Below are 12,165 nucleotides of genomic sequence, written 5' to 3'. Positions count from 1 at the left end.
CAGGTAACTCTAAGTTGAGATGGCAAAGTCTCGACAGAGGCCATGATCTACAACTGGACTCACTCTACTTATGATTAGCATCTCATGTGATAATGCATCCACCAGTTTTCTCATACTTACTAAGATCCACAGACTAGAAGCTTCAGCATTTCCCAGTATTCAGCCGAAAAGTCAGAGTGAGAAACTCCCATGGCTTTCACTTGTTTGGTGGATGGGCAACACAGAAATGAAGCTGATTTCAGAATCCATAGTAATTACAATAATTACAACAATAAAGCACCTAATGTTTGTGTACTACATTGTGGCTGATGAATCCAAAAGCCTTATTATCCTCTATGAAGTGGGTATTAGTGAGGTTCAATTATCAGATAAAAATAGGGAGGTTCCTGGAGGCCAGGCGGCTAGGCTGTGATGACACCCCGCTGGTGGGGAACAGCCAGAACTTAAAAGGGCCCAGGGCCTCACCCCCACCTCACAGCTGCCTCCCCAGATCATGTGAGCTCTTAGAGTTTCTAAATGAAATCCATAGTCCAGCAAGCCTAGTGGTTGATGCTGACTTCAGATCCCAAATGCCAGTTCACATTTGTCATTACTTCCACCTTTGTGCACCAGGCAGATGTCTCCTTATCGAGGCAGCCAAACCTGATCAGAATCGAGTCACCAAGACTGGAGAGGAGGGCCGAGCATTGAGGCCATTACCTGGATGAATCAGGTTGGAAAACGGCTAATAAGTCAAAAGAGTGAGATAGAAATGATCTTGATTATTTGCCTACACAGCCCAAATTTACTCTATAATTGCTTAAACCGTTTCTATTTGTGCATTTAATAGGTTTTGCAGTGTTTTTTGCACAAGGAAGGGAGGGGGCATTTTAAGTTTGTCCGGGTGCACCTTTTAAAGGCATCTGCATCTGCTACAGCTAGAAGGATCGTAAACAAGAGCATAGCTTTGAGGCAAAGCTTAAAAATACTCTTCTCCTTTTCCCAGGATTTGGGGGAAGAGACGCGATAACTATCTTTTTTTTAACATGCATCTCAATGCTAAGAATATTATTGTCTTTTTATAAATCTGGGAACTGGTTAAGTGGTGTCTGCCAATTATTGACTATGTAACTTTGAGTAAACCATCTTATTTAAGCCTTAGTTCCCTTATTTGTAAAATAATTGTAATAATAGTACTTACAGCATAGGGTTGTTATCAAGAATTAAATGAGATAATGCATAGACTGTCCTTAGCATTTTTCCGACCGCATACTAAGCTATTGTTCTTGCTAATGATTTCCCTATGTGACATTCTCCCCCAACCCAGAAAAAAATAGGTACTCTTTTTAATAACACTTGGATGTTGTCTACTGCATTTTATTTTTCTTTTATATTTACAAAGTGTTAAAATATTATTTGTGGTCAGAGAATGCCTGGATGGATATCTCTTGACATTCTGTTTCCTTGATTTGTGTTTTATATCAACATATGGTAATGCTTGGGAAAAGCAGTAACTTTATTATGCCATTATTTTACTATTTAATGATTATTTGGCTCCCAGAGGGATGTCTAATGTTGTCCATCTTCTGTATCTCCTTAGCTCCCTGAAGAGTTGTGGGGACTAACTCCAAGCCCTTCCTCATTCTTAGCAAGTGTTAAGTTCCAGTCACTGACAAGCTTCAGTGCCAATACCCTCTTGGAGATATGTTTTAGTATCTGAAAGCCTGGATTCAAGCTCAAACTCAATCACATACCAGCTCTGTGTACTTGAACAAGCCACTAAGCTCTCCAGCACCCTCATGGCGTTGAAATGTTAATGGGGCTGCTTATTTTTCCTTCATATGGTTATTGTGGCCCTTCATAAAGTGACTGAGAGTGATTTTAAACCACTACAGCATTAGACATCCCTCAGTATCACTATGGCAGGCTTACTGATATTATAAAATTATTAATAATAGGGCCTAGGCCAGGATAATGAGAAAATAAATAAAATCTTGTGATCACAGGTTACATTTGATCAACAAGCCTCTTTTCAAAGAGTCTAACAATAGATCTCACTCTTCTTTCTTTAAAAAAAAAATGGTTGGGGCACCTGGGTGGTTCAGTCGGTTGGGCATCCAACTTGGGCTCAGGTCATGATCTCTCAGTTCCTGAGTTTGAGCCCCACATCGGGCTCTGTGCTGACAGCTCAGAGCCTGGAGCCTGCTTCGCATTTGGTGTCTTCCTCTCTCTCTGCCCCTCCTGTGCTTGCACTCTCTCTCCCTCTCTCTCAAAAATAACTAAACATAAAATTTTTAAAAATTAAAATAAATGAATAAATAAAATAAAAACAAATAAAAATTTTTAATGTTCATTTATTTTGAGAGAGAAAGAGTGGAAGCAGGGGAGGGGCAGAGAGAGGGAGAGAGAGAGACTCCCAAGCAGGCTCTGTGCTGTTAGTCCCCACAACTCTTCAGGGAGCTAAGGAGATACAGAGCCCCATATGGGGTTCAATCCCACAAACCGTGAGATCATGACCTGAGCCAAAATCACGAGTCGGATGCTGAACCAACCGAGCCACCCAGGTGCCCCTCATTCTTCTTTCATTAAAAAAAAAAAATCTGGGGCGCCTGGGTGGCTCAGTCAGTTGAGCATCCGACTTTGACTCAGGTCATGACCTTGCCATTTGTGAGTTCGAGCCCCGTGTCGGGCTCTGTGCTGACAGCTCAGAGCCTGGAGCCTGCTTCAGATTCTGTGTCGTCTTCTTTCTCTGCCCCTCCCCCGCTTGTGCTTTCTCTCTCTCTCTCTCAAAAATAAACATTAAAAAATTTTTTTTTTAAATCTGACCACCTTAAAATAAAACCGAATTGTTTTTCTCTCTCATCATGTTAACATAAGAACTCCAAATTTCAAGTTCTAAAAGCACTGTTTTTTCAAACGTTCTCTACCTCCTTTGCCCCAGGGGTTTGAGATCCTGAGAGCAGGTACTAGACAGCTTCCTTCTGTTGTTGATAAACAGAAGGTCCAGAAAGAGAGTGTAATGAAGTACAGTTGTTAAAAATACAACTCAGGCTGATACTCAACAGCCCAGCTGTGGGGCCAGACCCACAGTAGCCTGACAACTGTAAATAAGTAACCAGCTTCTGTGAACCCCAGTTTCCTCAGCCAGAAAAGAGAAATAAAAATCATACCCCTGACATAGGCTTGTTTGCAGAATGTATGCGTTATGCATAGAGAGTGCTTAGAATTGTCCTGGTACAGAGTTTCACACGACTGTTAGCTGCCGTCATCATCATTCTCATCACCGTCTTCCAAATGGATAGCAAGTTCTCTCAGGCGTCGAACAGAGCTCCTCAGCCGGGCTTCCTCCAGCCTAGCTCCGGTGTCGCTGCTGTCTGTTCCCGCTGTGCCCTGTGCCTACTGTCATGGTAGTTTTGTATTATCTCTATTGGTAGATGGTGTATTTCTGTCTGGGTCTGTGACCCCGTAAGGGTCTACTGTAATCCTTAGTNCCTGTGCCTACTGTCATGGTAGTTTTGTATTATCTCTATTGGTAGATGGTGTATTTCTGTGTCTGTGACCCCGTAAGGGTCTACTGTAATCCTTAGACCAGGGTGTGCCGTAATCAGCCCTCTAAAAATAAAAACCCTAATTTGTAGTGTCCTTTGATTTCAGCGATGTAAATACTCCCACCGTGGCTGATGTCAGGCTACCAATGGTTCAATGAGTGGCCTGCAAATTCCCGAATATCTTACAGTTCGTTCTCACATCCCTGCGCGCTGGCTCTGGCACACCACTGCCGATGGCTTAGGCACTCAGTCAGTGAATAGGTTAATCAGTCAGGCTGGCAGCTGCACCCAGTAACACTAGATATCCCACAAAAGATAATGAAAATGACAAAATGCAGCAGGAAATGTGTGGGAGTAAAATAGTGTGCTAGAGGTACTGCCTCATTTTAAATTCTGATTTTCCAAGGCACCGAGACATCAAATCAAAGAAATCAAACCCATGACCTTAGTTAGAATCCAGTTTCCATGATGGTAATTCAAATGTCCCTTATGCCCAGACAGTCCCTCCTTGTGCTTCCCCTGCCCTCCCACCCCCTGACCAACTACTTCTGCTATAGTTTTATTTGGGAAATTGTCTGAAGCTTGCCAAACAGAAGCTGGGGAGGGAGAAATTTTACCTGCACTGACCCAAGATTCCCCCTTGTGGCTTCCCTCCCACCTCATCACTGATATGCTTTCAAGTCCTGTCCTGTGGTTGTGTCGCCCCTCCCGTTAGTCAAGGAAGGAATCTAACCATCCTCACAAGTGCTTCTGTCTCTAAGCAGCATGCTGTTCTGGCCAGGGACTAGCCAGGTGACCCGAAGAAGCATTTTTCCCAGTTTTTACCGTTTTCATCAAGCCCATTCAATTCCATTAAGGCAAGCAGCTTNCAAGTCAGCATAATGTAACTCAATCATACCTCAGACTACTACATCCTGTCCACAGACAGCACACCAGCTGCCTTTGGACACATCAATAGTGGTCATTCTTAAGAGGTCATGTCCTGATGTTTCATTGGAATCTCATTCAAGAGCATGTGTGCCTCTCTGAGCCGCAATCTCTGGCCCTTTGTGTTTCTTGTTGGGACTATTCAGTCCTCTCTTGTGAATGTAAAGATTTCTCTCTTGCCTCCTGCACCTGCCTTCTGAAGACTAGTCTTTCTTTCTCGGAACCTGTGAACACCCTCACAACCCTAATGTCCTGCTACACTTGAGAGTTCTCTGTAGTGTGGGTTGAGTAAACATAAACGAGCACATACATTATTTCAATCTATAGATGTCTGACTGTCGTATACCAATAGAAATCAATCTATCAGGGCACCTGGCTGGCTCAGTAGGAAGAGCATGTGACTCTTGATCGCTGGGGTTGTGAGTTCAAGCCCACATTGGGTGTAGAGATTACTAAAATAAATAAATAAACTTAAATAAAGAGAAATCAATCTATAACATCCCAACATCAGTCACTGGGGAGCAGAGATTAGCCCAAGAAACCTTCAAATAAGAGTGAGCATGGTTATTTACAGCACTTAGAAAAGATCTTAGAAATGAGGAGAGCCTCACTGGTTACTTCTCAGTAATGGTGCCAGCTTACCGTCACAACACCACTACTGCATGAGTAAAGGCATTTTTAAAAATTTAGTGTTTGTTTATTTTGAGAGAGAGAGAGAAAGAGACAGAGCATCAGTGGGAGGGGAGGTGGCAGAGAGAGAGAGAAACAGAATCAGAAGCAGGCTCCAGGCTCTGAGATGTCAGTACAGAGCCCGACACGGGGCTCAAACTCACGAACTGTGAGATCATGACCTGAGCCGAAGTCGGACACTTAACCGACCGAGCCAACCAGGACCCCCTGTGTAAAGGCATTTTAATAAGCCATAAGCCGTAGGAGGGAGGGCACCTGAGAAGGAGACAATGCCAACACAAGTTTGGAGAGTAAGAGGCAAATGGAAAGGTGGCAAAGAAGAGGGAAGTGAAGCTTCGTTTTCTTCTTTTTGATTTTTTTAACATTTATTTATTTTTGAGAAAGAGAGAGTGTGTGCAAGTAGGGGAGGGGCAGAGAAAGGGAGACAGGATCTGAAGCAGGCTCACAGCACAGAGCCTAGCGTGAGACTCAAACTCAGAAACTGTGAGATCATGACCTGAATTGAAATCAAGCATCAGCCGCTTAACCAACTGAGCACCCAGGCACCCCTCAGAAGTGAAGTACTGAGTTGCTGAAATGCTGACCAATAGAAGGGGATCTGGGAACTGAATCCCCAAAAGGCTCAAGAATTGGAGGCATTAGTCACTTCTAAAAGGGGAAGGGATAGGGAGAAGGGCTTAAAATAAGAATTGTTCAAAAGTGTGTGTGAGCAGCAGTTAGAACCCCAGATTCCCAATCTCTCTCCGTGGCCAGGTAACCACTCCCCCCGCACCCTGGCAGAGCCTTCTGGTGATGGTGAAACGCAGGGGTGAGAAGACAGGGAGCAGATGCCACTTGGGGTACTGGCGGGTAAAGTAAGTGTGATGTGTTCATCGGATGCTGATACCCACAGTCAGCCCTCCTGTGCCACCACCCAATCTCCCGAATGTGAGAAGCCAGGCCTTCACTCTTCTGGGCAGGTGATAAGGGTCATTACTGGGTTCCCCATACCAATGGTACTAAAACAGTCTCACAGCTGCCAAAACCCATTCAGGTGCTCAGAGCTTCCCATCAGATTTCTGGTTTCCTGCCACCCCACTCGACAGTCTGAGGGGTAAGGAAGGATTGCCAGACAAGGTAGGAAATCCTCTAATTTGTAGGATAGAGAATGTATCAGGCTTCTCCAGAGAAACATAATAGGTAGGGTGGATGGGTGGATGGATGGATGGGTGGATGGATGGATGGATAATAGATAGGCTTTAAGGAATTGATTCATACGATTGTAGGCCTGGCAAGTCTGATATTTATAGGGCAAGCCAGCAGGCTGGGAAATCATGTAAAAGTAGATGTTGTAACCTTGAATTTGTAATTGCAGAGCAGGCCAGCAGGCTGGAAACTTGGGCAAAATTTCTGTGTTGCAGACTTCCTCCTTCTTAAGGCCATCAACTGAATAAATAAGGGTAATCAGCTATACTTAAAGCTAGCTGACTGTGTTAATCGCATCCACAGATACCCTCACAGCATCATCTAGACGGTGTTTGTCCAGCACTTGGGCACCATAGCCTAGTCAAGTTGACACATAAAATTTACCATCACAGAGACCAAAACAAAGAAACAGAAAAAAGAACTTGGAGAAAACTATGTAGGGAGAAAACCTCATAAATATATTAATATCCTCAGAGAGATAAGAGAAGATATTATAACCACAAAACATGAGCAGGATGCTATTGTTTAGAAAACACACACACACACACACACACACACACACACACAAAACCTCAGTGAACAAAATAAGCGCCCTTGGAAATGACAGCATAAAAGAAAATCTCAGTAGAAGTTGTTTCAGAAGATAAGAATCTCTCAGAAAGCACAGCAAAAACCCACAGAGATGTAATATAAGACAAATAATTAGAGGAAGACCCAGGGGATCTGAGATCCAAACCATAAAACTTCCATAAAGACAGAACAGGGAAAACAAAGGAAAGGAAATCGTCAATGAAACGATAAAGGAAATGTTCCCAAAGTTAAAGAACAGGACTTCCCAGAGTGCCCCATGTTGCCTGAAATAAACCCATACTAAAGTATATTATTGTGAAATCTCAGGAAGCTGGGGGCCAAGAGAAGAACCGCCATGTTGTCGGAAAGGAAAAGAAACCAGGCCACGTGCAAACTTCAGGAACTGAACAGGCCTGGAATTTCTCAAAGACTACATGGAGGGAATTACTCAGAATTCTGTACGCCGCCTACCAGAGAGGGGAAATGGTGAAGTAAAGCAGGGCTCAGCTATGCAGGGTCTCACAACACTGACTTCCTGTAAACCCTTTCTTGGGAAGCTACTGTGGAATGTGTCCTAATGAAATAAGAGTCAGCCAAGAAATTAGGAAAACAGGTGATCCCACAAACACTAGATGCAGCCCAGCAGAGGGCGCTCCCAGGACAGCAGCCCCAGCAGGATGAGCCAGCACTATTCAGGGGGAAGCCAGTCAGAAAGCCTTGAGGAAAGATGTCTCCAGGAGATTAAAGTACAGAACACCAGTGGAACAGAGATGACACAGAGAGACCTAGTCCATGAAGGGTTTGGTGTTGAATTAACGATAAGTACAGTTGACCCTTGAAGAAAATGACAGAGAGGGGTGCCAAACCCCCACCCACATTTGAAAATCTGGGTATACCTTTGGACGAAACTTAACTCCTAATAGCCTACTGTTGACCAGAAGCCTTACCCATAACATAGTCGATTAACACACATTTTGTATGTTATATGTATTATATGCTACATTCTTACAAAAAGTAAGCTAGAGAAAAGAAAATGGTATTAAAATCCTAAAGAAAATACATTCGCAGTACTGAACTGTGAAAGAGTCCCACATAAGTGAACCTTCGAGGTTCAAACCCATGTTGTTCAAAGGTCCACTTTTCTGTTCAATGGGATGTGGGGCTACTGGTGTACAAAATAGGACTCGTAGAACTATCTGGCTCTTTACTATGTGAATGTATAGCTTTAATTTTTTTTTAAAGAAAAAAGGTATTTTAATTTTTTTAAGTAGGGAGAAAGAAAGTCCTTACTAATTATTCATCCTTTCTATCTCTGAGAGGTAAATAATGCCATTGTCCTTTTAGAATCTTATCTACTCTGATATTTAATGTTCTTTGCAGTAGGGATATTACTATCTATTTCCTCATGATGGGTTCAAGAGTGGAGAACTTTGGCAAAGACGTGAAACTCGGGATCCAAATATGGGAGCTGGGTAAAGGCTGGGATTCTCCCATTTCCCTGTGCATATATCAGACTAAGGCTTATTTGAGTTGCTATGTATCCTCATTTTATCTGTGCTCTCCTCATTTCCTCAATAGGTTGGTGGGGGGTGGGGAGGGGGTGGATGGAGATGGCGGATTGTAGTGCTCAGCTAAGGAGAAAGGGCACGGGGGTGAGAGAGGGGTTCCGGAAACAAACTAGCATTGCACCCATGGTACACTGCTCCTCCCTGGAAACACCCTGCCTTTTCTGTAGTTGTGTGCTGGGCAAAGCATCTCCCCCCTGTCCTGGCCTCTGTTCTTGGGATCTTGGGTGTCTTCTTACCATTCTCACTAGCATTTAGGTATTCGGTTAATCCGGTGCAGTTAACTAGCAGGGAATCCAAACCATTACTTGGCATTTTTGTGGCAAGTGTGTCCCAACTTCAAAATAACAATTTGAGGGGCACCTGGGTGGCTTAGTGGCTTAAGCGTCTGACTCGATTTCGGGTCGGGTCATGATCTCACAATTCGTGAGTTCAAGTCCCCCATGAGGCTCTTCACTGACAGCGCAAAGCCTGCTTGGGATTCTCTGCTTCCCTCTCTCTCTGCCTCTCTCTTTCTCTATCAAAAATAAATAAATAATCTTTTTAAAAAAATAACCAGTTTGAAAGTCATCTTTGGAATCTGGGCCCTGCCAAAGATTTGGTTTAGGAAGAGGTAGGAGGGCACATTGTGGCGGAGTCCCTGCACTCTGAATATGGCCAGTGGTGTCTGTGCTCACGAGGTCCTCTGTCTCCCTAGGCTATCAGTGTACCTGTCTCTCACAGTTCACCGGGAGAAACTGTGAGTCTGAGATCACAGCCTGCTTCCCAAACCCCTGCCAGAATGGAGGCTCCTGCGACCCAATAGGGAACACTTTCATCTGCAATTGCAAAGCTGGGCTCACTGGAGTCACGTAAGTGAGAGACTGGGAAACAGTCTTTCTCCCTGCTGCTGCTTGTCCCTAAGAAAGCAAAACGGTAAACAACAAACTGGGATAAAATATTTACCACGAGTAGGACAGGCAAAGGGTTAATATCTCTACGAAAAAAATGCTTACGAATGACTTAAATCTTAACCGGGATGATCTCTGGGTAATTGAGTTACTGGTAATTTATACTTTTTACTTTAAACTTACCTATTTTCCAGATTTTTCCATAATTCCCATGTGTTCTCTAATTAGGAAAGCAATCCTTTTAAAGGAAATCATCTATGACCCCTAATATTTCTAGTATCATTCTGAGGCAGACATCTTAGCCGTGTCCCCAGAAGTCATTAACTGGACTCTACTGCCTAACATTTTATGATCATTCTGAGAAACTAAAACATACCTCTCCTTTGCATACCCTTTTTCCCCCAAGAAATGAGGGAAATTAAAGTGTTAGCCAAATGGAAAGGGAACGTTTTAAGCTCTTAGTAAAATGCCACTTCCAACCATCCTTGATCATTTGAGAAGTATATATATGTAATCTCAAGCAAGTGATATTCTAATTACAGATCAGTCTTATGTATTCATTAAAGCAAATCTCCCGAGGACTTTACCAGGAAATACTTAGCCGACTTTGAATCATTGGATGTAATTTAAAGTAATAAAGCTGCATTTATTTTTAAATACTCTGTGATTCTAATTTCCGAATGACCTGGCCTCAATCTGTTCAAATTAGGGACGTTTGACTACATTTTAAAAGGTGGATTACCAAAGATAGAAGTGATCGTGCCTTTTAAATGAACACATCAGAGCAATTGCTAAAGTAGGGGAAAATGAAGGAGGAGAAGGAAGGTCTCCATTCTCATATAACGTTAAACTAAGAAAGAATAAGACTTAGATGTTTGCCTTATAATTATACTTGAAGTGAGTCACGATTCCCTTAAAGAGAATAAAATTGATTTAATTATTTTTCATTAGAATGCTTTAATCATTCTTTCCTGATAATCTGTATTAGCATTAACCTTTATTGTAAGCACAGAATCTGTAAAATATATAGATATGTAGCCCTCCACCTACCCACTTACTCCCTATTTTGCCTAAGCCTCTCTTGCACCTGTGTGTGCATACACACACACACACACACACACACACACGCTTCCCAGAGAGACCAAAAATTACAGTAACTGTTAGAAGAATATTTCAGAACCAAAGATTTCTTCCTCTTGGGAAACTCTATACAAGGTACAGAGGTTCACTGCTTTTTTCTCTGTAATTCTACAATCCCAAAAGCTCAAAGAAATAAAGGGATTAAGGATAAATTGGTCGCAAACTAATTCCCTGGCAAAACCAGCCAAAGCTGCTCGGAGACTATTTCTAGTCTTTATTTCTCTCATCAAGTGTGAATATCCATATGCTTTATTGTAGAAACACTGGCATATTTGATTATGGGTCCTGTGCCAGACCCATGTTTCCAGCAGTGGGGCGGGTGTCTGCGGAGCATGAAAGACATGTAGTGTATGACGTTTCTAACACTGCAGAAATTTAAACTCAAATGCACCTGGCCCCTGGGATTTGGAAACTAGTATCNCCCCCCCCTCCCCACCCCAGTCTTTGCCCCACTCCCATCTGGCTAGGTCAAGACCATCTGGGAGCCATCCCCTCAGGAGAAATCCCTTAACTCCCCGTGACAACTCAGGGCACCACCCCCAAGGTGCCCAGCCACCTCCCACGCCCTCGCACACCCTCACTCTACCTTTGTCACGCTCCACGTGCCCCCTGGGCTCTGTGTTTTCTGATAAGGCGGTTGGGAATGGAGCTGCGGGGCTTGCTGTTTGAGGGACTCCGTGTTTTGTCCCAAGGTGTGAGGAGGACGTGGACGAGTGCGAGCGGGAGGAGTGTGAAAACGGGGGTGCCTGCGTCAACGTGTTCGGCTCCTTTGTCTGCAACTGCACGCCGGGCTACGTGGGCCAGTACTGTGGGCTGCGCCCCGTGGTCGTGCCCAACATCCAGGCAGGCCACTCGTACGTGGGCAAGGAGGAGCTCATCGGCATCGCGGTGGTCCTCTTCGTCATCTTCATCCTGGTCATCCTCTTCATCGTCTTCCGCAAGAAGGTCTTCCGCAAGAACTACTCGCGCAACAACATCACGCTGGTGCAGGACCCCGCCACGGCCGCCCTGCTCAACAAGAGCAACGGCATCCCGTTCCGGAACCTGCGGGGCGGCGGGGCGGGCCGCAACCTGTACCAGGAGGTGGGGCCCCCGCAGGTGCCCGTGCGCCCCATGGCCTACACGCCGTGCTTCCAGAGCGACTCCAGGAGCAACCTGGATAAGATCGTTGACGGGCTGGGCGGCGAGCACCAGGAGATGACCACGTTCCACCCTGAGTCGCCGCGCATCCTGACTGCCAGGCGCGGTGTGGTCGTGTGCAGCGTGGCCCCCAACCTGCCCGCCGTGTCACCCTGCCGCTCGGACTGCGATTCCATCCGCAAAAATGGCTGGGACGCAGGAACCGACAGTGAGTAGGAAGCTATGGTGTGTCTGTTCATCCCTCTAGGGTCACTGGGGAAGCTGTGGCGTGGCACTGCGGAAGGAAAGCAGGGAAAGGAGAGAGAACCCGCCTGCACAAAGCACTCGTTGCAATGTGTTCTGGCATTGAATGCTCAGAAAAACTGATCAGGTTCTTACCATTTACAGATGGGGAAAATGAGGCTCAGAGAGCATGCACAAGGTAGGGCACCTAGCGAGTAAGAGAAAGCAGAGCAGGTGGGCCAGTCCAGAGCTGTCAGCTCTAAAAACCCATGCTCTACTCACTGTGGCACACCATTGGTGGTAACGCAA

The 12,165-nt window shown here is 44.7% G+C and overlaps 1 protein-coding gene across 3 annotated transcripts in view; it reads left to right on the top strand.

Moving 5' to 3' along the window:
- Window positions 1-12,165, top strand: part of FAT3 (FAT atypical cadherin 3) — a 520,003-nt gene that overhangs the window by 500,303 nt on the left and 7,535 nt on the right. For all 3 annotated transcript variants that reach the window (XM_077780625.1, XM_077780624.1, XM_077780623.1), the window contains 2 exons: window positions 9,162-9,315; window positions 11,187-11,842. In XM_077780625.1, coding sequence (XP_077636751.1) covers window positions 9,162-9,315; window positions 11,187-11,842 — 810 coding nt within the window. The remainder of the gene's footprint in view (window positions 1-9,161; window positions 9,316-11,186; window positions 11,843-12,165) is intronic.

Source organism: Crocuta crocuta, unplaced genomic scaffold (assembly GCF_008692635.1).
Source record: "Crocuta crocuta isolate KB4526 unplaced genomic scaffold, BGI_CrCroc_1.0 scaffold78, whole genome shotgun sequence".
NCBI classification, from domain to species: Eukaryota; Metazoa; Chordata; class Mammalia; order Carnivora; family Hyaenidae; genus Crocuta; species Crocuta crocuta.
This window is presented reverse-complemented; position numbering and strand designations above follow the sequence as displayed.